This window comes from Schistocerca cancellata, chromosome 8, assembly GCF_023864275.1.
Source record: "Schistocerca cancellata isolate TAMUIC-IGC-003103 chromosome 8, iqSchCanc2.1, whole genome shotgun sequence".
Lineage (NCBI taxonomy): Eukaryota > Metazoa > Arthropoda > Insecta > Orthoptera > Acrididae > Schistocerca > Schistocerca cancellata.
The window spans coordinates 199658748-199686189 of NC_064633.1; the positions used below are offsets into that span (position 1 = coordinate 199658748).

Here is a 27442-nt window from a genome sequence, read left to right on the forward strand (position 1 = left end):
TTACTGCTTGTTCAATGTACAATGAACAACATCGGGGATTGCCTTCTCAACGACTGCTTCCATATCATGGCTCTCAACTGTCAGAACTGCTGTCTGCTTCCTGTACAAGTTGTAAATAGCGTTTTGCTCCCTGTATTTTACCCCTGTTAACTTCAGAATTTCAAACAGACAATTCCAGTCAACATCGTCAAAAGCTTTCTCTAAGTCGACAGATGCTCTATATGTAGGTTTGCCTTTCCTTAACCTATCTTTTAAGATAAGTCTTAAGGTTAGTATTGCGTCATATGTTCCTACATTTATCCGGAACTGAAACTGATCTGCCTCAAGGTCTGCTTCTACCAGTTTTTCCATTCTTCTATAAAGAATTTTTGTTAGTATATTGCAACTGTGGCTTATTAAACTGACTGGCTGGTAATTTTCATACCTGCCAGCAACTGCTTTCTTTGGGGTTGGAATTACTACATTCTTCTTGAAGTCCGATGGTATTTCACCTGTCTCATACATCTTGCACACCACATGGAAGTGTTTTGTCATGGCTGGCTCTCCCAAGTCTATCAGTAGTTCTGATGAAATATCACCTACTCCTGCAGCCTTGTTTCAACTTAAGTCTTTCAGTGCTTTGTCAAATTCTTCATGCAGTATCAAATCTCCCATCTCATCTTCATCTGTGTCCACTTCCCTTTCTATAATACTGCTTTCAAGCTTATCTCCCTAGTATAGACCCTCCTCCCATCTTTCAACTTTCCCTTCTTGGCTTAGGACTGGTGTATCATCTGCACTCTTGATATTCTCCTTTTCCCAAAGACCTCTTTAATTTGCCTGTAGGCAGTATATCTTTCCCCCAGTCAAATATGCTTCTAAATCCTTACACTTGTCCTCTAGCCATTCCTGCTTAGCAACCTCCTGTCAATCTGATTTTTTAAACGTTTATATTCCCTTTCATCTGCCTCATTTGCTGCATTTTTAAATTTTCTCTTTTCATCCATTAAATTCAATTACTCTTGTGTTATCCAATGATTGCCACTATGCCTTGGCTTTTTACCTATCTCATCCTCTGCTGCTTCCACTATTTCATCTCTTAAAGCTACCCTTTCATCTGCTACTGTATTCCTTTCCCCTGTTCTAGACAACCACTGTATAATGCTCCCTCTGAAGCTCTCCGCAATCTCTGGTTTCTTTAAGTTATCCAGGCCCCACCTTCTTAATTTCCCATCTTTTTCCAATTTCGTCAGTTCTCATCTGCAGTTCATAATCAATAAACTGTGGTCAGAGTCCACATCTGCTCTCAGAAATGTCTAACAATTTAAAGTCTGGTTCCTAAATCCCTGTCTAACAATTACATAATCACTCTGAAACATACCAGTGCCTCCAGGTCTCTTCCACGTATACAGCCTTCTTCTATGGTTCTTAAAACAAGTGTTAGTGATGATTAAATTATGTTCTGTGCAACATTCTACCATGTAGCTGCTTCTTTCATTTCTTTCCCCCAGTCCATATTCACCAACTATTTTTCCACCTCTCCCTTTTATTACCAACAAATTCCAGTCTCCTCATCACAATTAAACTTTTGGCTCCCTTAACTATCAGGATAATTTATTTTATCTTATCAAACGTTTCTTCAAAATCCTCATCATCTCCAGAGCTAGTTGGCATGTAAACCTGCACTACTGTGATAGGTGTGGGCTTCGTCTCTATCTTGGCTACAATAATGTGTTAACTATGCTCTTCATAGTGGCTTAGCCGCATTCCTATTTTCTTATTCATTATTAAACCTACCCCTGCATTACCCCTATTTGATTTTGTACTTATAAACCTGTATTCACCTGACCAGAAGTCCTCTTCCTCCCGCAATCAAACTTCACTAATTGCCACTATAACTTCAATCTATCCATACCCCTTTTTAAATTTTCTAACCTATCTGCCCAATTAAAGGATCTTACATGCCGCACTCTGATAGCAATCTATCCATATCGCTTTTTAAATTTTCTAACCCACCTGCCCAATTAAGGGATCTTACACTCCATGCTCTGATAGGTACAATATCAGTTCTGTTTCTCCTGATGACAACATCCCCCTCAGTAGTGCCTACCTGGAGGTCAGACTGGGGAACCATTTTACCTCTGGAATATTTAACCAAGATGACGCCATCATCATTTGATCACACAGTAGACCTGCATGTGCTCTGGAAAAGTTATGGCTGTAGTTTCCCCTTGCTTCCAGCCAGTTACAGTACCAGTACAGCAAGGTCATTTTGGTTCATGTTACAAGGCCAGATCAGTCAATCATCCAGAATGTTGTCCCTGCAACTACTGTAAAGGCCGCTGCCCCTCTTCAGGAACCACATGTTTGTCTGGCCTCTCAACAGGTACCCCTCCATTGTGGCTGTACCTACAGTATGGCTATCTGTATCTCCGCGGAATGAAAGCCACACCACAAATGGCAATGTCTGTGGTTCATGGGGGGAGTACTTATGTATGGCTCAGAAACATGGTCAATTAGAAAACAGGGTGAAAGCAGACAGAGATCTCATGAAAGAAGTATACAGAGGAGAATCTTTGGACATGTGTATGAAAATGGGAGTTGGAGAAAGTGAAGGGATGAGGAGCTTTATGACTGCTATAAGGAGGATGATGTGGTCAAGTTCACAAAGTTGTGTAGGTTGAGAAGGGCTGGACATGTAATATGACTAAGTGAGACAGATTCTGCAAGGGAAGCCTGCTGCAGTGAACCTGGAGGAAGAAGAGCAAGATGATGATCAAGGTTGAGATGGAGCGACGAGGTTGGAGGAGCCGCTGCCCAAGTTGGTTGCCGTAAGTGGAGGTTTAGAGTGAAGTACAGAGAGGAATGGCAGAACATTATCGAGGAGCCAAGTCCCACCCTGGCATGTAGTTTCAATTGGGTGGTGGTGGTGTGTGTGTGTGTGTGGGGGGGGGGGGGGGGGGGGAGGAGAAAGAAATGCTTACAACTGACTGATTCCCTGCAACTATTCGGAAATTCAAGATAGGAACTATTATTTTGTTAAGGTTATTCTCACCAACAGACTTTAACAAACTTGTAAACAGTGGAATTTTGCAATTAATGCAGGCAATATACACTATGCTGAAGGAGAAAAACTAAATGGAACATGTATGAGTTATATTTACATCAGGACCATGAACTATCAGCACTTCCTTAGAACAAAGAGGTCGCAAGTATAAAATGGTGAACTATTGTATTAATTACAGAAGTGGCTACTGCAGTTATAGGAGAAAAAAATTTTCCAAACAGGATATCACTGCCAAGTTTCCGGAATACATAACCACCAATGCACTGCTAAATTCGCTGCACATGAAACTCAAAGCTTCCACGAATTTTCAAAATCTTGTTTAAGCTTATTAAATACAGCAAAGTTTATTAACATTCTACATCTTCATTCTTCTTGTTTGCATATTTATTTCCCATCATAGTCACTATGATGATGAACATGTTTCTCTCAATGAGAGACCTGTTTATTGGCACCATCACTGTAGAATGTTTCACTTTGTTGGGAGAGACACAGCCTCACCTCTGCTTTCACTGTTCCTCACCATCAAAGTGAAATCCTTGAAGATGTTCTGTAAGGTTTGGAAACAGGTGAAAATCAGACAGGGCCAGTGAGGACTGTATAGAGGATGATCAATGACAGTGAAACCAAGACATCGGATTGTTGCAGATGCTGTAGTGCTCATGTAGGGTACGGCATTGTCATGCACATGTCATCCACACAGGGTGCTCCATGTGTGGATGAGCTCTCTGAATTCAGAAATCGATTATAGTATGCTGGTTCTCACACACTGACATGTTACATTACACACCGCCATGTTACATGCTACACTATGTGATCAAAAGTACCAGGACACTCCCAAAAACATAAGATTTTCATATTAGGTGCATTGTGCTGCCACCTACTGCCAGGTACTCCATATCAGCAACCACAGTAGTCATTAGACATCGTGGGAGAGCAGAATGGGGCTCTTTGCGGAACTCATGGACTTTGAACGTGGTCAGATAATTGGGTGTCACTTGTGTCATACACGAGATTTCTACACTCCTAAACATCCCTCATTCCTAGATCAATTGTTTCTGATGTGATAGAGAAGTGAAAACATGAAGGGACACATATAGCATAAAAGCATACAGGCCGGCCTCGTCTGCTGACTGATAGAGACCGCCAACGGTTGGAGAGGGTCATAATGTGTAACAGGCAGATATCTATCCAGACCATCACACAGGAATTCCAAACTAGATCATCAGGGTCCACTGCAAATACTATGACAATTAGGCAGGAGGTGAGAAAACTTGGAGTTCATGGTCGAGCGGCTGCTCATAAGCCACACATTACGCCGGAAAATGCCAAACGATGCCTCGCTTGGTGTAGGGAGCGTAAACATTGGACAATTGAACAGTGGAAAAAACATCATGTGGAGTGACAAATCACAGTACACAATGTGGCAATCTGATGGCAGCTTGTGGGTATGATGAATGCTTGGTGAATGTCATCTGCCAGCGTGTGTAATGCCAACAGTAAAATTCGGAAGTGGTGGTGTTATGGTATGGTCGTGTTTTTCATGGAGGAGGCTTGCACCCCTTGTCGTTTTGTGGGGTGCTATGACAACACAGGCAAACATAGATGTTTTAAGCACATTATTGTGTCCCACTGTTGAAGAGCAATTTGGGGATGGCGACTGCATCTTTCAACATGATTAAGCACCTGTTCATAATGCACAGCCTGTGGCAGAGTGGTTACATGACAATAACATCCCTATAATGGACTGGCCTGCACAGAGTCCTGACCTGAATCCTATAGAACACCTTTGGGATGTTTTGTTATGTCAACTTCGTGCCAGGCCTCACCGACCGACATCGATACCTCTCCTCAGTGCAGCACTCCATGAAGAATGGCCTGCCATTCCCCAAGAAACCTTCCAGCACCTGACTGAATGTATGCCTGTGAGAGTGGAAGTTGTCATCAAGGCTAAGAGTGGGCCAATACAGTACTGAATTCCAGGATTACCGATATAGGGTGCCACAAACTTTTAAGTCATTTTGTCCAGATACTTTCAATCACTTAGTGTATAATTTGGAGGCTTCTAGCAGCAGAGGGCAGCAAATATGTAGACACGAAGAATAGAGATGTAGAATGTTAATAACATTAATTTTATTCAAAAAGCTTTAAGCATTTTCATACAAAAAGTTTAGAGGAGTTACTTTTTAGCACGACCGAATACTATAGATGCACTTGAGAATGAGCAGTGCCTGAAACTTGTAGTGCAAATAAAATAATTTAAAACACAGCCTGGTGAAATAACGTCGTCCTTCAAATTTATTGGCTGTGGAGCCAACCCAGATGAAGTTGATGACAAGATGTCTTGTGAAGTATTACTAAATGCCATCTCTTAAAATCTAACTACAACTGATAGTTTGGAAATAGCTCATGGTGGGAATATATTTAATGTAAAGGCAATAAACAGATCTGAGCTCTCTGAGGAGTCCACACTGAAACTGATATCACTAAGAAACAGTTGTAACAGCAATGGTTATTCAGGTCAAAGGGGAAACTAGAAAACGTGCAACAGCTTACATTTTTAAATCAAACAATGGAAAATCCAGGATTGAATGTAACAATATTGGAATCTAACACATTTTGTTGTGTCTATCTGTGACTCAACATCTCCACTATATGGTGAGTAGTTCACATTTTTAGTAAGTTAGATAAAAAGGTAGTTGTGTCACATCTCTTAGAGGAAATTTAAATGTATGTATCCTGGCAGTAGTATATGGAAGAGCTGTAGGTCCAGTTTACAAAAATTGTTTATCTTACAATAGATACACACACCTATGACGACGTTTCACGAGGGGACGAACACTCGATAATATACACTCATCACAACAAAATTTCTAGTGAAACAGTTACTTCTACATAATAGGTGTTTAACAAAGCATGGGGCATAGATAGAGAGATGCTGAACGATAAGCATGTGGCTGTCAAAAGAACAACGTGTGAAGCCTTCAGTGACTACTGTAGCAGAATCTTATAGAAAGATCTATCACACAAAAGTTTTCGTCCTGACACTGAAGGGTCACACAGGAACTGAAACTGAAGGCAATAAAACAAAAGCAGAAATACTGAACTCAATTTTCACATGTTCTTTTACTAAGGAAGCTATACACGTAATGCCCCAGCTTACTTCACTCACTGCAATGGTGAGTGATATGGATATTAGTTTCAGTGGCACTGAGAAACATCTACAATTAAGCAACACTTCAGGGCCACATGGGATCACTGTCAGATTCTAAACAGAATTTGGCAGATGTGTTAAACTTTCATTTTAATTATAATATAGCATTGATACTTGGGGGGGGGGGGGGGATGGGAGGGGAGGGAGGAGGAGGAGGAGGAGGAGGAGGAGGAGGAGGAGGAGCAGCAGCAACAGCAGCAGAAGAAGAAGAAGAAAGAACAAGAACAACAACACCAGCAACAACAACCACCACCTGTGCCAAGGGACTGGGAAACAGCACGTAACACCTGTCAACAAGAGGATATTAGAAGTGTCCAACAGAACTAATGTCCAATCTCACTGATACCCATCTGTTGTAGAAACCTAGAACATATTCTGGGGTATCTGAAACAGAATGGCATCCTCCATGGGGTATCTCAAACAGAATGGCATCCTCCATATGTGTACAATATACACATGGTAAAGGACAAAAGCTATTTATTTTACGAATGCTCCTCATATGTACAAATTTATGTGGTGCAAAGGAGTGGGGCAATACTTTTAGTAAAAGCAGAGCAAAACTATAAAAGAATAAACCACGTTGATGTGTGTGACAGAGGGTATTAGGGTTTCTTACTGTTCCAGGCACATGAAGAATGGCTGCCTAATTGCCTCAGTGTGTGCTGTAATCTTCACAGTCCCTAAGGGAAATTTTGTGAGTAAGATTTCATGAAATTACTAGCACTTGGCACTAAAGAGTATGCCAATTCAGGTTTTCAACATTTCTGTTATGCACTGTCATGAGTTTTATATGCATACAGTAACATATAGAGGTTTGTCTAGTATTTACTCTTAATCTATTGTTTGAAAAAGGTATCATATTACTAAACAAATACATAATCTTCAAGTCTAATAGACTGAAGTGCACGACATGATTGGGATCTAAGACCATGTCAAATGTATCATACATTTCATGCAGTGAATTGGAAGGGTGCTACTGGGTATGGTCTGTGTTTGTAAATTGTGCTTACAGGATCACAGCAACATGTTCTCAGCTTAGAAATGGCATAAATTTTTACAGAAACCAGATTGCATCACTGCAGTGTGGCTGAGGAATCTCTGCAAAAGCTACTTTCGTGACTGCTGTAACTTACCTATTATTTTCCAGCCATAAATATCTTTAGGTGTGGGTGTAAGTGTAAGTTTTAAAATGGCAAAAAGTATCCATATTGCAGTTCATACTGAGATTAACAATCCCAAATCACCTGTGTAAGAAGGTCCTGATCATATATGAAACATTTCTCTTCGGTATGGATACACAGAATGTAAAGGGAGATGAAAATCCAATAATCATGGGGGACTGGAATGCAGTTGTAGGGGAAGGAGTAGAAGAAAAGGTTAAGGGAGAATATGGGTTTGGGACAAGGAATGAGGGAGGAGAAAGACTAAGTGAGTTTTGTAATAAATTTCAGGTGGTAATAGCAAATACCCTGTACAAGAGTCACAAGAGGAGGAGATACACTTGGAAAAGATCGGGTGATATGGAAAGATTTCAGTTAGTTTGTACATCATGGTCAGACGAGATTCAGAAATCAGATACCTGATTGTAAGGTGTACTCAGGAGCAGATATAGACTCAGATCACAAAGTAGCAGTGATGAAGAGTAGGCTGAAGTTTACGGGATTGGTTAGGAAGAATCAATACACAAAGAAGGGGAATACAGAAGTACTAGGGAATGACGAGATACGCTTTAAGTTCTCTAAGGCTATAGAGAAATTTAAGAGAGTTTGGAGGAGTAAGATCATGTAATAACAAATAGCTCAGTAGGCAGTACAGTTGAAGAGGAATGGACAGTTCTAAAAAGGGTGATCACAGAAGTTGGAAAAAAAAAACACCATAGGTACAAAGCAGGTAACCATGAAGAAACCATGGGTAACAGACGAAATACTTCAGTTGATACATGAAAGAAGGAAGTACAAAAACCTTCAGGGAAATTTAGGAATACAGAAATACAAGACACTGAGGAATGAAATAAATAGGAAGTGCAGGGAAGCTAAGATGAAATGGTTGCATGAAAAATGTGAAGAAATTGAAAAAGAAATGCTTGTCAGAAGGACTGACTCAGCCTATAGGAAAGTCAAAACAACCTTCAATGAAATTAAAAGCAAAGTGGTGACTTTAAGAGTGCAACTGGAATTCCACTGTTAAATGCAGAGGAGAGAGCAGATGGATGGAAAGAATAAACTGAAGGCCCCTACGTGTGGGAAGATTTGTTTGATGTGATAGAAGAAGAAACGGGAGTCTATTTATAAGAGGTAGGGGATCCAGTATTAGAATTGGAATTTAAGAGAGTTTGGAGGAGTAAGATCAAGTAAGGCAGAAAGGATAGATAACACTCCATCAGTATTTCTAAAATCATTGGGGGAAGGGGCAACAAAATGACTATTCATGTTGGTGAGTAAAATGTATGAGTCTGGCGACATGCCATCTGACGTTTGGAAAAATATCATCTACACAATTCTGAAGGCTGTAAAAGCTGAAAGTGTGACAATTATTGCATGAGCAGCTTAACAGCTCATGCATCCACGTTGCTGAAAAGAATAATATACAGAAGACTGGAAAAGAAATTTGAAGATGTGTCAGATGACGATCAGTTTGGCTTTAGGAAAGGTAAAGGCACCAGAGAGACAATTCTGACATTGCAGTTGATAATGGAAGCAAGAATAAAGAAAAATCTAGACATGTTCATAGCATCTGTTGAACTGGAAAAAGCGTCTGACAATGTAAACTGGTGCAAGATATTTGAAATTCCGACAAAAATAAACACTCAGTTGTTTTGGAGGGAACATAAATTTTTAACCAATTGTTGATGTGCTGTGATAAATTTTCACTATTTTTGCAACTTTAAGATGAACCTCTACCTTAATGTACGATGCGTAAAATTTTCAAGTTGAATTTTATAATTTAGTATTATCCTGTGGGGTTTATCAGGTTGGTACATCATTTTCTCTGATGTCAATGACTAATAACATGGTCTTATTTTTTACTTTGGTGTCACAATATACAATTAACCAAAACTGATTACATTATGAATTCCTCTCTTGGAATTTTATTTCTGTGAATCTTTGTCCCAACCTTTAACAGTGTGTCAATCACTGGAACAACAGGCTGTCAGCAACTATAGATTCCTGTTGCAGGTATGGGACCCAAGAGAAATTACAATCTTGAAAAAATTACAAATGCTTCCAGACGCTGTCCAGTCAATCACCTGAATGGCAACTGCAACCAAGGTGTTGGTGTAGCATGGGTGGCATTGTATTATACAGTACGAGGCCTAAGTCCCAAATCTTGTAACTTTTGTCCTTCTGGTATACTGATTCAGGATGAAAAAAGCTATCCGATTTCTGTCAGCTGCAGAACATGCATTGTCCAGTTACAAACTATTTTACTGTTGTGTACAGCACACAGCAAATAAGTAAAATCAAAAAATGAAACAAATGACTAGTGAAATATCAGGCAGATAATTGTATACAGCATGTATCAAAGGCATCTAGTTCTAAATTGGAAGAAGTAATCACATATAAGAGAAATAAAGTTGAAATCAATGTTGGGAATGATGAGAAAGAAAATCTGGCTGTACTTGTAACACCAAATGCTGCTGGTAAACTTTTCCTCTTAGGATTGGTTTTTTTTTTTCCCCCATAGGAGAGAATTCTTGGCATAACAACTAGAAGCATACCAAGAACCCCAACGATAGGATGATCTGAAAGTGGTTGGACATGTGATTTCACATTCTATGTGAACACATGACAAACATATTCATGCCTTGGATAACTGAATGATGCAAAATCATCAGGAATTGATAAATTTTTTAAATGACTATTTCTCTGGTATTGTGGAGATGTTGCAATAAAATCTAAAACCATTGTAGCACCAAAAAAACTTACACAGCAAGCACAATGACATTATTCCCCCACAACAAAGCTTGAAGTCAGGAAGCCAATACAGAACTAAAAAATAAGAAGTCAGCACACGAAGACAAGATTGCAGTCTCTGTTCAGAGGGCGTGCACAGACAGCATACAAATCTCATTAACAAATGCAGTAAATGAGTCCTTTAGTTAGGTTACTTTTCCACAGTCCCAGTGCCTAAGTATGCACAAGTTGTGTCTTGAAATATGCTCACTATTTTTATATTCTTGAATTTAGTATATTTCGTGACAGTACTCACTTTTCCATGAAATGTTTATAAGATGATATTTGACTTTTTGTGTTGGCTTCAGTCGTCTAGTGAAAGTATGATTCCACAATGCTGTTTCGTCAGCTGCAGAAATGACCTGGTTCAATGCGTTTGCCTCATTTTTGGTGCTTCAAATACCATTTTTTCGAATGTGGTTCCTTCTTGATGTTTATATAAAAAAGTAGTGACATAACTCATTTTTCCTGTTCACTTGCAAATTATTATAATGGCGACCTGCACATTGTTCCACCGTCACACACACCGAGAGTTCACTGCCGACTGACTACGGTCAAAGACGACTCCAGTGTCAAAGACATTTCACACAACACATAAGCTTCCACTTGTAACCAGTCTCTTTGATATTCTTCGTCACATCTACTAATTTTAATCAATATGCTGTCACTCTCTAACATATAAGCAAATTAGCATAAAATAAGCAAATTACAATTCACAAAAAAAATATTCTGACAAAAATGTAAGAAAACATTTACAACCTCCCTCATTAGATTTGGTATCAACAAATCCAGTAGAAAATAACACATCTCCCAGATCCATTACAGTCTCTACTAAAGAAAGATAGTGTGGAGAGTATTGAACATAACAAGCATGTTTCATTACTGTCTGTATTCTCAAAAATGAATGAATCAATCATGAACCATGGACTAATGAGTTACATGAATATATACAACCCTTTTAATGAAGCACAATTTTATATTCAAAATGGGGAAAGTACAATATATGCCATAACATAGTTCATGAAAGTGGTGCTTGAAGCTCTTGAAGATGTTTGTCTGTGTTACAGGAATATTCTTAGACTTGTCCAAGTCTTTTGTCTCTGTTGACCATAAAATACAACTAAACCAGCTAGGAGGACTAGATGCAATCGGGTTAGCAAATAGTTGCTTCCAATCTTACGTGGAAAATGGGGCGCAAAAGACAGATGGTGTTCACATGTCTGCTGATGATAAATTTTTAGTAAAAAAAATGCCAGAAAAGAAAAGTTTAAACATTGGTGTCCCCAGGAAAAAGTATAGAAAACAAGGTACCAGTATGTATCATGAAGAGGGAAAACAATTCTGCCACATTATCATAGACTCTGATCTATCTATCTATAGACTCTGTAACAAACATGTAGTTTTTAATGTTGAAGGCTGACTGTTAATTAATATGGAGTGAACACAGAAAGATGATGGCAAAAAGAATGAGAGAGTAACACGTCAATATGTTACGCTCTTAGGGTTCTATCATTAGTTTGTAACAGCCAATGTCTTGTGGAGACACACTATTCCTACGTACACTGAATTATTATCTATGGGATTTTTTTCTGAGAATCAAAAACACAAAACATCAACAAAAATTTTAATCTGAGGGGGGAAAAAAAAACTAGAAATAACAGTCAGGCTCGCTGTAAAGAACTATTAAAAGAACTGAATATTATTATGGCACTGTGGCATTATATATCACTCTGTTGAGTTATGTGTATCCCTACATCTACTTCTCTGATGAATGATGGCTGCAATCATTAAAGCATGTACGTTTCGGGATTAAGAATAGGAAGTTGTTCGTTGCATCACCACGAGTTGTGGTATATGTGCGGACTTTGTGTATTCTCCTTGAGCTGGCATCTCACACTAGAGCAGATATATGAACTCAAGATGTCCATGCAAGTAATGTTTTCTATACTGTGAAGTTTGAAATCAAGGAAGTTCTTGCACTTTGTGAGATTATCTACAGAATTGTAAATTTGTGTGTCTGCTTGTGTCTGTATATGTGTGGATGGGTGTGTGTGTGCGCGCGCGCGCGAGTGTATACCCGTCCTTTTTTCCCCCCTAAGGTAAGTCTTTCTGCTCCCGGGATTGGAATGACTCCTTACCCTCTCCCTTAAAACCCAAATCCTTTCGTCTTTCCCTCTCCTTCCCTCTTTCCTGACAAAGCAACCGTTGGTTGCGAAAGCTAGAATTTTGTGTGTATGTTTGTGTGTCTATTGACGTGCCAGCGCTTTCGTTTGGTAAGTCACATCATCTTTGTTTTTAGATATATTTTTCCCATGTGGAATGTTTCCCTCTATTATGTTTATTTAAAAATTAATATTTGTTGAAAGGAACATCATGTACAAAGTCTGCTTCTCTTGCAGAACCATGGTCGTGTATTTGCTATTTCAGCTGCAGAAAGTTACAGCCATGAAGAATTAAGCAAATGTAAACCTAAGCTCGCACAGTTATTTAAAAAGAAACAGTGCACTGTGGCACCCTGGTGACAAGACCAGAATAATCTGTGTTGGAAATCAATGTACAGGCTGTCCATGATTAAAGTTCCAGTTTCAAAACGCTGTAGAAAGAGAATAACTTATCAGTATGACATCACATTTGAACTGCACATTACTGACACAGGGGAAAAAGTCATGGAACAAAAAATATTTAACAAAAGTTTGACCAAGAGATGGCACTGTAAGCATCAGAATATGAATAACAACAGATGCGGGGCACAGGGCTGTTCCTCAGTTTGTGTCTGAGATGCCAAATATGACTGTTCCCATGAAGGACAGCATACTGCCGGTAAAGCTCCTTTACAAGAACAGTAAATGTGCACTAGTAACCCTGCAGAAGTTCCAGTCACTCACGGGTAACAAAAAAAGGCATTGGTCTGATGTTTCTTAAGGGAAAACGATTACAATATTTGAAAAGATAGGAATTTTTGAAATGCAGTGTGGCAGAGAGGAATACAGTTAATACAACATCTGCCGAAGGTCAAGGCCACAGCAATGCAAGAGGTGTCGAGCGGTGGTGAGCAAATATGCAATGCATGGGGAATTGCCCAAACAGTGGACATTTGTGCTAGCAAGGTGCATAAAATCCTATGAAACATCCTGCATTGCTATCTATACAAAATCACCTATGTTCAGGAGTTGCTTCTTGCTGACCTGTCAGTAAGAGAAAAGTTCATCCTGGAATTTCTTGCTGGACATGGGCAATGAATAGCCGTGGGACATTCTGTGACCTGAGGAAGTCCATTTGCATCTCCAAAGACATGTCAACATACAGAACTGCAGAATCCGGCTAATGGAAAATCTGCATGCACATCGACAGGCACTTCACTCTGCAAATGTCACTCTGACTATGTGGTGTAGGCTGATGGCATCATTTGTCTCAGGGCAGTCCCCCCCCCCCCCCCTCCCCACAGGAGAATAGTCCTGCAGGTTCTCTTACCTGTACCATCACTGGTTAACACTATGAGAGTCTTTTGTGCACCAATGTCAGGGGCTGGGTGTTGTGCTGTCATCATCATCATTTCATCCCCATTGTCAACGCGCAAGTCACCCAATGTGGCGTCGCACTCAATAAGACTTGCACTTCCCACCTGGTAACTCTCAGCCACTGCCGCCATTTCCAATAATATGCTGTTCTAATTTGACGTCATTCTGAACAGTGGTCTATTTCTAAACCATTGTGAAACTGGAACTTTAATTATGTACACCATGTGAACTGAGAAGGGAGATTTGGGTGATGGTGCAGATTAGGGACGTTTGGAGTGAATTTAGTGCTCAAAAGATTAGTTTCATTTTTGTAACAAACTCACTCACATGTTGTCAATGTTGACTGGGAAGAAGCTTTTGTAGAATTCTTATTGCTGTAACTGTATGCCAATAACAACTGATCAATGGAAGAGTTATTGAAAACTCTTGCTGACTTAGATGGTAAACTAGATGAATCAAACACTGAATTAAAAGCGGAATGAAATGCTAAAACAGACAGCAGAATGCTAATGTAACTTAGCAGAAGAGCTGAAGTCTCGAGGGAATGGCAATGTTTCAAGGGGCAGCATTGAATGCTTAGATACTACTAATGTGAATACAGACAGATACACAAGATGTTAAATTAACTGAACATGACGACAAAGTAGATGAGCACAGTAGTAAAAATGAAGGAAGATTAGTGTTCAATGTCTAGTTGACATTGTCTTCGTTAGAGACAAACTCACATTAGGAAAAAAATGGAGAAGGAAATCGGTCATGTTCTTTTCAAAGGAATCATTCTGGCATTTGCCTGATGTGATTTAGGGAAATCATGGAAAACCTAAATCTGGATGGCTGGACGGAGATTTGAACCATTGTCCTCCCAAATGTGAGTCCAGTGTGCTACCCACTGAGCCACCTTTCCAAAAAGTAATACCCATGATTAATACCAAACATGAATTGCGGGTTTGATAAATGAAAATAGCAGACATGGCTTAAGAAACACTGAAAACTGTGAAGTATGAGGGACATTTCATAAATAATGCACACTATTTCTTTTACTTCCACTTTTTTTCCTTCAATGTATCTTTACAGTCCTTCAATTCAGTCTTCCTGCTTCTCTATGACTGAATCCCAATGTCTCAGAAACTCTATTATTCCATCCATGACCACTTCTGTTCACCAGTTGAATGGCTCGGGTTATAGTGGTAGAAAGCTCTTCCAGAGAAAGATAACAATGTCCATGCATATGTTTTCTCAACTTCGGGAACAAGCTGATGTTTGGTGGACTCGTGTCGAGACTATAGGGAAGATGCAGCAACACTTTCCATCTGTATTACCAAAGTTTGTGGGCTACAACATTGCTGATATGCAGCCTCAAGAAAATGAATTTGGGTTTTGTGCCTTTTTCTGCACAGGTTTTGAATGAAGTTATAACTATACACTGCTGTGACACTTGTTCCACATGGAACATGATGATTCCTTGGTGATCATAAGCAGAAATCATTATTTGCTTGAGCTTTGACTAAGAGTGTCGAAATTATTTTCGATGTGGAGAATCTGCAGCTCTCCTCATTGGACTGTGATTTCAACTCTGGTTCAAAGTCTCTAAACCATGTTTCATTGATAATGACAATTCAACCAAGAACCCTTGACCTTCCCAGTTGAATAATTGTTTGAGCAAGGGTGCAATGTCCAGGCATTTCTGTTTCTCTTCAGTAGTAAAATAGTGTGAGACTCATCTCACAGAAATTTTTCTCTACTTCCAATCATTTCTCAGAATATGGAATAATGATGTTGAGGGCATTCCTGTGGCTTCAGAAAGGTCCTCACAAGTCACACGGCAATCTTCTTCAAGGGCATCTGCCACAAGTTTCACACTCCGTTCACCTTTCGATAGTTTTGGCCTTTTGTGTCTTGGTTTATCATCTATGCTTGTATCACCACCATGAAAACTATTAACCCAAAACTCATCACAAACTTCACTTGCACTACGGATTTCTGTCGGATTTTCATCGTGTAAAGTTTAGTTCTGGATGTATGACCTCCTGGTTTTCAACAGTCACAGTACCTAAGAACTCTGCAGGGTCCATTTCTACCTCTCGCCAATTTTATGTTGGAGTACACAGCGAAAAACAAAAACCTGTGTTTCTTCCTCAAACTCACAACTCTATCTCTGTAAATTTCATTGTTGTTACAGCAAACAAACCACAGTACTACCAACCTGTGCATTATTTATGAAATGTCCCTCATAACTGCAAAACATTTTGAGCAGCTTCTTAATTGACTGGAATTCACAAATACTCGAGAAAATATAGACGAAGATTTACCTACAACTCCAGAGGACTGTTTTAAGGATTTAACTGATCAAAAAATTCAGCAAAACATTTCATATTCAGTTGACACATCTCTTTCATCAGATGATGTCTGCAATAAATCTGTTCAGGAAAGGTTGTTTAATTTAACGGCGAAGAGCCTTGCCACAGAGATAACACCGGTTCCCATCAGATCATTAAAGTTAAGCGCTGTTGGGCTTGGCTAGGACTTTTATGCCGTGCACTGTTGGCAAGTGGGGCGCACTCAGCCCTTGTGAGAACAACTGAGGAGCTACTTCATTAAATAGTGGCTCCAGTCACGAAAACTGACAATGGCCGGGAGAATGGTGAGCTGAACACACGCCCCTCCATACCTGTATCCAGAGATGCCTATAGGCTGAGGGTGATACGGCAGTCGATCAGTAAAATTAAGGTCTTCTGAGACCTATTTGGATGGGGTTTAGTTAGTAGTTATTTAATTTTAATAGTGAGTTTCAAGTGAATTGCTGGAACATTTTTGACAGATTTTTAGCAGCATTGTATAAATTGTTATTTTATGTTAGTTATATTTACGTTTGGGTTTTGTTGTTAATGTGGGCATTAAACAGTAGGAGAATTATTTTTTCTTTGAAGGGTGACGGGGTGAGATTGTTCTGTATTTGTGTGTGTGTGTGTGTGGAGCTATGTGTGTGTTTGGAGCTATGTGTGGGTTCATGGTATTGTGGACTTTAATTGAGACATACAGGTCAAGTGAAATTTCTAATATCAGTTCCCCACTCAATGCAGTTATGGTACTGTAGTTTTGTTGAACAGTGAGGATTTTGTTTGTTTGATCTTTGCATTTGGTAGTATATGTTTCAACATGTCTTCATTATTAGGACTATCATATATTTAGTTCGCCCCCCCCCCCCCCTCCCCCAAAATTGTGAAAGCGTTACAGAGATTATAGATAAACTCCAGTGGAAGATTCTGCAGGAGAGACGCTCAGTAGCTCGGTACGGGCTTTTGTTGAAAGTTTCGAGAACATACCTTCACCGAGGAGTCAAGCAGTATATTGTTCCCTCCTACGTATATCTCGCGAAGAGACAATGAGGATAAAATCAGAGAGATTAGAGCCCACAGAGAGGCATACCGACAATCCTTCTTTCCACGAACAATACGAGACTGGAATAGAAGAGAGAACCGATAAAGGTACCCAGAGTACCCTCTGCCACACACCGTCAGGTGGCTTGCAGAGTATGGATGTAGATCCCTAATTCTCGATGTTTCCCATTAGTTTCTGCAGTTAAATATTTTTCCTTTTATTTGTGTTTAAGAGTGTGTAATGAGTGAACTAGGACTAACAGCAGATATTGAACGTATACAGAGAAGGGCAGCACCAATGTTCATAGGTTCGTTTAATTTGTGGAAGTGTTACAGAGATACTGAAGGAACTGAAATGGCAGACTCTTGAAGAGACACGTGCTATCCCGGGAAAGTCTATTAACAAAGCTTCAAGAATCAGCTTTAAATTATTAATCCAGGGGTATACTACAACACACTACGTATCGCTCACACAGGAATTGTGAAGATAAGATCATAATAATTATTGCACACACAGAGGCATTCAAATGATCATTATTCCAATGCTCTATATGTGAATGGAACAGGAAGAAACCCTAATAGCTGGTACAATGGGACATACCCTCTGCTATGCATCTCATGGTGGCTTGCATAGTATAGATGTAGACATCATGGCTGCCATACTGTATAATCTACTTGATGACGTCATTGGTCATGCTGACAGTTGTCCTGAAGGAGTTTAGTCTGTTCAGGCATCCTGATTTTGGTTTTCCTAAATCATTTCAGGAGCATACTGGAATGGTTCACGTATCAATGTCATGACCAATCAACTGTCCTATCCCACCACAGATGGTCATGTACTCAGATGACCCTACATTTGTACAGGTTCTATTCAGAGAACAGTATAGTGCTTATTGCATTGTTCCCTAACTCAAAACATATCTTCATATTCTAATTCCCATAAAGCTACTTAGAATCCTTTAAATCTATTTTCAGCTAATTGTCAATAAGAGTGTTAATGACTAGTATACATGATAATCTTACATTGCAAAAACTTGTCGTGCCGATGTGTCTGACAATTTTTTTTTAAAGTAGTACTAACAATTTCAGGTATTCAGTAAAAGTGTAAGGGAGCTATATATTATAAAACTTTATATTTTCAATAATGAGTTGAGAACCTACACAAATCTTTTCACAATAGTGCACAATTGCACAAAAGTGTGTAATCAGAATAGCTGGAGCCCACCCAAGATCACCCTGCAGACATTTATTTAAGGAACTCGGGATATTCACAGTACCTTCACAATACATATATTCACGTATGAAATTTGCCATTAATAACCCATCCCAATTCAAAAATAACAGTGAAGTGCATAGCTACAACACTAGAAGAAATTTTCTATTCTGGATTAAATCTCACTTTGGCACAGAAAGGGGTGAATTATGCTGCCACAAAAATCTTTGGTCATTTGCAAATAGTATTAAAAGTCTGACAGATAGTCAACCAGCATTTAAAAGCAAATTAAAAGTATTCCTGAACGTCAACTCCTCCTACTCAATAGAAGAATTGTTAGATATGCAGTAGTAACTGAAAAAAAATATTATTTTGTGTAGGCCTAAAGGAAACTTATGTTGAAGTGACACATTCCACATCATTACAAAATGTCGTATTCATGATCTATGGAACAAGGATTAATTTAGGTATGTATAAAGACTGGTTCATCTACCATATGTCAGTTAACAATCACCTAACACCTGAAAAGCAAAGATGAACCAAAACGAATGTAAACTAGCTTTTTTCCATGTAGTGATGCAATTTTAGATATACTCCTCTGACACTCATGTGGAACGAAGGGTGGGAAAAATTATGGGACAGGTAAACTGACACAATGTTTATTATTTGGGTTTGGTCTATCATGACCAAGCCTGTAATACTTCAAGAAAATAAACTATGCTCTAAATGTAAGAAAAGGCAGCATTCTGACACTCCCCCCCTTTCCTTTCTCTTCCAAATTCTGACCTACTTACTTCGTTTTTATTCTGCCAGTCCATTATTTATAAGTAAATGTCAGATAAAGTAACTAGATTAACATCCTACATATTGTAGTCATTTTATTACCAATCTAAAAAATGTTAAATTATATAGAGTTGTTTAGGTAGGTTAGAAAAAGAAATATATGAGGCCTAGGCAGTTTGAGTGTCAAAATGTTTAAAAGCAGTGTTCATTATTGTTTGATTACTATTACAATTCTTATCATTCACTGAGAGATTACACCTATTGATTGTAACTGTCAAATCGCAAAATCGATTGCAATTAGAGAGAAATCCAACAAATCATTAATTTTTAAATATAATTATGCCTAATATGTCTACAAATTATTTATTATAGCAACATCAAGCAATTCATGGTTTGATGGCTAAACAAGTGTAAGATACCACTACAAACATAATGTTAATGTTATAAGGTTGGCGACAGAAATGATATACCTGAATCAGTTTCATTTTCAGACCAGTCAATACAATTCAAAATCACATTTTCTTCATCCCGTGTCACAAAATCTTCAAGTACTTCTATTCCAGATGGAAGAGTATTGCTAATGTTTAGTTTTTGGGTATCTGGCACTGCAAATTTGAGAAATAAAGTTGTCTACATGAGATCGACAACCAATAAGGAATTAATCAAATCAAAATTATTATTTTTGATTTAACATATAACTGAAAGGCATAAACGACTGAGGACACGAATCTAATGAACTCACGTTTTTCTGTGTATGCCAAATACAGACATCCCATATTAAGTTGTTTCAGCTGCTTGCCATGGACAGCGTTATATGCAAGAGCTGCTGCCGAAGGTTCCTGGTACACAATGAAGCTGTACGATTTCCCTTCTAGCATAACAATTTCTTCTACAAGTCCATATGATGAAAACACCTCCAGCAAACTCTCTCTTTTCATTCCGCTGACTAGCCCTGCGTTACCAATGAACAAATTCTGGAAACAAAGTCATTTAACTACCAGGAAAGATGCTACATCATTTGGGAACAGTACGCCGCAGTTGAATAATGCTACTTACCGTTGTTGGTACATCAACGCACTTTATTCCTGTGTCTCGTAGAAGCATACTCGCATATCTCGTCTGTTTACGTTTAGCTTTTCTACCTCGCTTGTAACTGCTGATGTTGGTGTTCTCCATAGCTAAATCACTGTCTCCATACATATCGACGGCCGAAAGAACATATGTTCAATGTTTACAACCAAACACCTTGCACAATGCACAGATTATAGAGCAACTACTATATGATTTATGAATATCTATGGCGAATTTGAGGTTTTTTTGCTGAGTTTGTTGATAAATATTACTTCAACGTTAAGCTGTAAAATATGTTTAAAATAACTTTTAATATAACAACGGAGGCTAATTACTTTGATGTGTATTTTTCGTACTTGATGTTGAGCTAGTAATTTTGAAACAATTCGTCCATATCTGTGACGGCGTTTTTGAGATTGTAGTTTGTTCAAAATGGCTGTTTCGGTGGTTGGATGTGAGATATGGAAAAACTGGGAAAAACAAGGAAAAAATGATTAGTAAGTCGACTCTGACAGAATATTAATATATTTCTTTAAAATAACGTGTGTTGTGTTGCAAATGCCTGATATCTAGTGAGATTATAGCTTTAAAGGATAACCGTCTTCGAACCGCTTCCAGGTGTTGAGTAGTTCAGGTGTACCTTAAATAAGTTATTTTTTTAATGTAAACCTGTTACAGCAGCTGTCATGATAGCGGAAAACAATAGTTTTGTATGTCTTGTTTTTTATTCGTTACATTGGAGGTGCTTTGAGACGTTAAATGTTTGCATTGTAGCTCAATGGAATAGGCAGGCAGGTTCAGCATTGTTCTAACTTATAAAAAATTTTCAAAACAATTACCAGAAATGCGTGAATGTAAAACATACGTGTGTTTAAAACAAAGGAAATTACGAAACTGCCCTTGATGGAAGTTCAAATATTTACGTTAAACCAAAATAATTAACGAATTGAGGCATAAACAAATATTGCGTTAGTAGCTGACAAACCAGCTATGCACAATAATAGTTAATACAAATGAAATTACTCCCTAATTAGAACTCTTTATTGCCAGTTGTTGTAAGTAAATTAGTATTATGAAATCTGTTGCCTGGAAGGTGGGTTGTGACTCGATAACGTGAATTTGTAATGCCCATTGCGTCAAAAGAATGATTCTGTGTGTGTTTTAGTTAGTGACGGCATCAAATATCACAGGTTACATATTTTATTTGACAGTAAACATTAGGAGAAAGTATTGTTGATTAATTTCGAACAGAAAGTTATTTTTTCCTCTTCTACCATCACCTATATTTCATAGTCTGTAGTGGGCTACTGCAAAACAGTTCATGTTCAGTAACATACATTAAGGCACAGTCATTCTGAGAGCACAGGAAATGAAAAGATTCACACATACAGTTTTTAATGAAGGCATTATAATACATGATACAATCTAGTGAAACCAATTGTTATTTGAAACCCTATCCAGACTCGATTGTCATGTGTCAAGAATACAATTCAGTCATGTAGCCGGAATGGGAACATTTCCTGGTTCTGATTTTGCCATAGTTTAAAATAAAATTCGACTATGTTTTAGTGTATTGTTTATTTGCAAATTTTTATGTACCCATTATCCAAGCCTTTCACATAAGAAAGTTTATTGGAAATAGAAGTTGTTCTAAGCAGTTTGGTATAATTGCTGTGTAGCAATGAGAAAAATAGACTTATTAAGCTCCCTCAAAATGGTCGTATCGGTATAGTTGCAGTATATTTATGTTAACAAGGCTTCACATTTGTTTACTACACCTTGTACTGGCAGATGCTGCTATCAAGACAACTTCATTGGGTAGAACCTATGGTCCACTATGATTAAGAAAGTAGATGGTGTAGCAAGCCATTCAGCTTGCTGTTTATAAAGCTTTTGTAACTTTATTCTAAGAATTATTACAGTTGCTGGCTGTCTTCTTGCTTGCAAAATGTTTAGGATATTTATTTCTCCTTCACATTGTAGACAACTTGAACATATTTTAGTGCAACTGATTGATGTCTTCAGTCCCTCAGGTAACAGACTCAATGTAGTTGAAGTCAGCATAAGATTATCTCTTAACTAATGTAGTGGGCTGGGCACAGCTGCTTCACACGCCTACTTCCAACAGTCATGTAATGTGATTTTGTAAATGTCTCTATGGCAACAACTTAGTGATGTTGCAGCTCTATAGATGGCTGTTGTATCTTCACCTGTAGTTGTTTGCATTTCATAGTTAAAAGGTGGCAACAGCACTTCTAGCAGTCAGGGATCATCATATGGCAGCTTGACTATACTGGAGTATCTTTTGTGATACTAAGACCAGGTATCCCAGTAAAGTACATTTTGTGTATGAATAGTATTGAAGCAATAGGCTGTTGAACTTGAACAGCACATTTAGTGAGGTACAAATTGGATTATGAGTTTTTCTGTATATCTCACTGTGTCATCATGTTTTGCATTTTGTGTGTGACACATTTGTAATTTTTCAAACAGGTAATTGACATTTGGGGAATACAGAAGCATCCGATTCCACCCGTCTGCTTTGACCCATGACGTCACCAATATGGCAGAAATGACCATTCTCAATGTCTCCCATACGGTGCCTATGACATCATTTCATAAATGACAACAAACACAAGAATACATATAGAACCAACACACACATCTCTCTCCAAAAATATAAACAAACTAACGGTACCAGCGCGGGAAATTGGTGGTTTTTGGGTGGGGACAAACTAAATATAAACATGTACAGACACACACCATGATCCCAAACCACACATAAACACCACAAAATTCCCAAGTTCCGCTACACTTACAGTATCGACAGGAAGCGGTCACTTCCCTTCACCTACATAACTCAACTGCAGTTGTCGATACCACAAAATAAAAACCAACTACTCCAAAAATTATAATCACACCTAAAACAACAAAAACTGGAATCGGATGCTTCCCTTGACCTATATTGGTCAACAGCAACTCACGATACCAGAACACATAGCTATGACAAATTGGAATTGTACACTTCCCTTGATCTATATAGGTCAACAACAGTTCACGATACCAAAACACACACAGCTACGATGACACACTGGAATCGAACACTTCCCTTGACCTATATAGGTCAACAACAGTTCGCGATATCAAAACACACAAAGCCACACATAACTACGATGACAAATTGCAATCGGTCACTTCCCATGACCTATGCAGCTCAAATGCAACTGACGATACCAAAAAAAAATTGAAATTGAGTACTTCCTCCTAAGATATATAAATCAACCACAAGTGCCAATACCAAAACATCAACCATCAACACTTGCAGTAAATAACACTGACCCAACAACACATAAAAACCCCACTGAACATCATAACACACGTACAATAGACCCAAAAAAAGACTACTTACCATATAAAAGTTCCGGCACTACACACTAATCCCAAACTCTCATATTCTGCTTGCATGCGCTGCGTTTCACTATCTTCATCTCAAGCCCAAAAAGTCGCAGAAACTTAATGACGGACAATGTGTCGTCCCCCATTTCAGCCTGCACACGTGCACTATTAAACTTAGAAGTCATATCCATACCTAACCAAAGAAGCTACTAATTGAATTAAACGACTTACTGCGTGACAAACAGCAGACCAGTAACATGAAACGACACCACAATAACATAAACATAACGGAAACTTAATTCTTAACTCACGGAAACTAATTTCCATTCTTCTATAAGGGTCATGACCGATAAATGCACACTTCAAGCACTGACACCCAAATGAACTCAATACACTACCAGAGGACACCACCAACTGCAACAAGACGACATCCACAAATGCAACACACTCATAACGTAAACTCCGTGCTGTCATGACGTCACACAATACCAAGACCCTCATATCATGGGTCAAAGCCGATGAGTGGGATCGGACGCCTCCGTTGACCAGACATTTGATTCAACATCTTACCTGGTAATACCTGTATTAGATTGATCTTTAGCAGAGTAGTAGTCATATTAGTATCTTAACAAATAGTGCTCATTTAACAAACATACACGATTAACAGTTGTGAGAAACAGGAGCTATGTTCTTTCCTTTGCACTGGTGTAAACATTGCAGCAATCCCACTTCTTCCAAGAGAACTTGCTAGAGAATGGTTTGCTGGGTATATCATCCAATCCTTAGTGACAATCCAGCAGAATATATACTCATGTGGATTCTTAAACTGCACGACAAATGATAATTATTTATCAACTTTCAGATCCAGGTTGTTTGATAAGCATCTTGTCACTGATTTCTTGTGCCTCCTAACTTGGGAAAAACAACTATTCATTTGAATTCTCAAAATTGACTGTGTTTGCCTATGAGAAAGCTGTAAAGGAAAGGGAGGATTTGCAGTATTTTTGAACACAAAGTTTTTGCTGTGATCTTTATGCAGTGCTAAGAAGCAGCTTATTTTTTTGCTGTCATGACCATTATACTAAACCAACAGCGTTTGTTTGGTTTGTGTGTAAGTGGGGGTGGAGGGGAGTCCAACCTAGTGTTGGTGATAGTGCGAGCTTGGAACCTTTATTGTCTTGTTGTGAGGGAAATCACTATCCGAAGATGCTCCCATCTATAGAGTGAAATTAATAATAAGGTAAATAATAGATGATCAGTAGCAGTTTATCTGTGTATTAAGAAATAAGTATGTTTCTATTCGCCTTTGTTTTTTCCAAAGTTTTCACTGCTTTGCCCCCTCTAGCGCTATTTTTATGGTTGCCCAAGAGCATTCTATGGTGTGTTATTGTCTGAAGCAGTATCTTTAAAAGTTACTTTGTGGTGGACACTCAGACATACGAAACCTTCATCTGAGAGGCAATTTCATGACATATAACAATAAAAAAAATGGCAGTTGTACCTGTCAAAATCTGCTCTTTAATAATGCAATTCATCACAGCTTTTTGTCTAATATGTTGCAAATCAGAAAAATACTGTTAGAAACAGTATATTTTAACATCTTCAAACTACCATTTCTTTCTCTTGTTGTTCCCTGTTTCATAATTTTTTTCCCAAACTGTAACTCGTCACTGTTTGCTTTGGTAAACTACAATTATATACCAATTAGTTGTCAATGTGGCATTATTATTTTTTTTCCTTTCTTTTCATGTTGACGATTAACTAGTTCAGTTTAAACTTCTATGATTAATTTATTTAAAACACTAACTCATTCGTACAACTGTTTTATAATTGCCTCTTTTCTTGCCCTGCCAAGACTGCATCATTGAGTGACTCTTCTCCACCTTCATGCTTGTTTGGTAAAAATTACAAAGTAATTTAGGATAGAAAAGACCAAAAAAGTTAATGAAAAATCCATGCATTCATGCATGTTCTCAAAAAGTAGTTAATTATACTTTACAGTCAATATGATTCTACATCAAGTTAAAAGATTTTTTTTCTATAGGTGTAAATGGTAAACTGTAAAAAAAGTTCTAACATTGTTGATAAAGTAAATTTGCATGGCTGTAAATAGTTGCCTTCAGTAAATCCGATGGTTCTTTTTAATATGTGCACTGCTAATTATGTAACATTTTGTATGTTAATTAAATACTCTTCTTCCCCACTCCCTTAGGTTTAATTACAACACCCTGATCACTTGTCCCTGCATGTAGCATGATTAAATTCCCACAGTTTTTCAGTTTAATTGACAGGTATGTGAAGTATTATGTTTGTGAAGAATGTGTGAGATTGAACAAAGTTGTTGCATCTCGGACCAGGGACCAGTACGTACAAGTTGCATTTTCGGCCGGAGGGGTATGTGGCTTGAGAAGCCCAGACTTACAGTTTGAGAGACTGCGCTGATGACATGTCGTTTTTGCTATTGCTAGATTGCTCGATTTGTGAGTTGGCTGACTTTGGTTGGTGAATATGCCTATGTTTTTTTGTTGGTTTACTTCTTTATTGTATTATGAGTGTCTGTGCTGAATTGTTTGGTTCTTGTACATCAAAATTGTTGTTATTGCAGTTTTTTCCAATTTTTGGTTGTGTTAGTAATAATGAGTGGTGTTTAATAAGAAATGCAACACTTTTTCTTGTTGGTCAGCTTCAGTTGAAAAATGGAGTCTTTGATGTGGGACATTGTGGAATATTCCCGATTCAGGTTCTGAAGTTTCATGAAGTTCTGATTGGTGGCATTCCTTTGTGTAGCCTTCGAAATGACAACTGTAATGGAGGTGCATTCCAAGCAGAGACCTATCATTGAATTTCTTTTAGTGAAAAACCAGAGCATTGCAGTTGTTCGTAGACACTTGCAGAATGTCTGCAGAGACCTTACGGTGAACAAAAGCACTATGAATTGTTGGGCGAGGCATCTGTCATCATCACAGCTTGGTCACACAAACCTGTCTAAGCAAGATGTTGACCAATAGAGTGGTACCATGCAGGCATATAGGCCTTTCCACTAAGGTGGTATATCACTGTTACATTGAAAGGAGATTATGTTGAAAAATAGGATTTTATAGGCGGAAGAGTGGAGAATAATGTGGCGTATTTGAATTTTGAATAAAACCAACATGCTTTCAGAAAAAAAGCACGGCATTACCAATATCCCAGATCACTCTAATGTTAGAATAAAAATAAGTCAACAGTTAAAGAATTTTTGTTCATGATTTTTTAAATATTAAATGTACAGCCATACAAACGGCTTTAGTCCATTACAATCACTTTAACTCTTATACATGTACCTTTAGCTAAAATAAACCGAATCTGCTCTTGATAATACCCCAGATGATGTTAACGTAACAACAGAAATAAGCCAACAGTTCATCTGAAGATTTATTATTAATTTAAATACACAGGCCCTAGTCATACAGACAGCTGCATCTCACTGCAGATACAATAACCCTGTATTATTGATTCCTTGTGATTCATGTTAATGCCAAACATGATAATTGCTATTAAAAAGAAAGAAAAAAAACCTGCCTGTAATATAGAAGTAGAAATAAGATATCAGATCACCTGAAATTTGTTCTTGTAGTAATTTATTTATTTTATCTCGTGCTCTCATGTTATCACCATTAAAATACTTGCCCTTATATCGACTTTAACACATGTAAAGAACAACAAATTACATCTCTGTACAAAGTAGGTTATGCCATATCTTTCTGTCAAGATCTTTGTTACAAGCAACAGTTGTAAAGCACATGCTGGTAAAGTGTAAGCTAATATAGTTCATGTGAAAGTGTTCTTGACATCAAAATGGAGGCAGACAGATCCGAAAACAGCCACCTATACT

The 27442-nt window shown here is 38.2% G+C and overlaps 2 protein-coding genes across 2 annotated transcripts in view; one reads left to right on the forward strand and one right to left on the reverse strand.

Annotated features, from left to right (window-relative positions):
- LOC126094941 (alkylated DNA repair protein alkB homolog 8) overlaps positions 1 to 20375 on the reverse strand; it is a 41338-nt gene extending 20963 nt beyond the window's left edge. Inside the window, exons 1-3 of the mRNA XM_049909590.1 lie at positions 20158 to 20375; positions 19844 to 20075; positions 19572 to 19706 (exon numbers count right to left, since the gene is read on the reverse strand). Coding sequence (XP_049765547.1) covers positions 19572 to 19706; positions 19844 to 20075; positions 20158 to 20301 — 511 coding nt within the window. The 5' untranslated portion in view covers positions 20302 to 20375. The remainder of the gene's footprint in view (positions 1 to 19571; positions 19707 to 19843; positions 20076 to 20157) is intronic.
- Positions 20376 to 20523: 148 nt separating this feature from the next.
- Positions 20524 to 27442, forward strand: part of LOC126094939 (THO complex subunit 2) — a 313848-nt gene continuing 306929 nt past the window's right edge. Inside the window, 1 exon segment of the mRNA XM_049909587.1 lies at positions 20524 to 20669. Coding sequence (XP_049765544.1) covers positions 20605 to 20669 — 65 coding nt within the window. The 5' untranslated portion in view covers positions 20524 to 20604.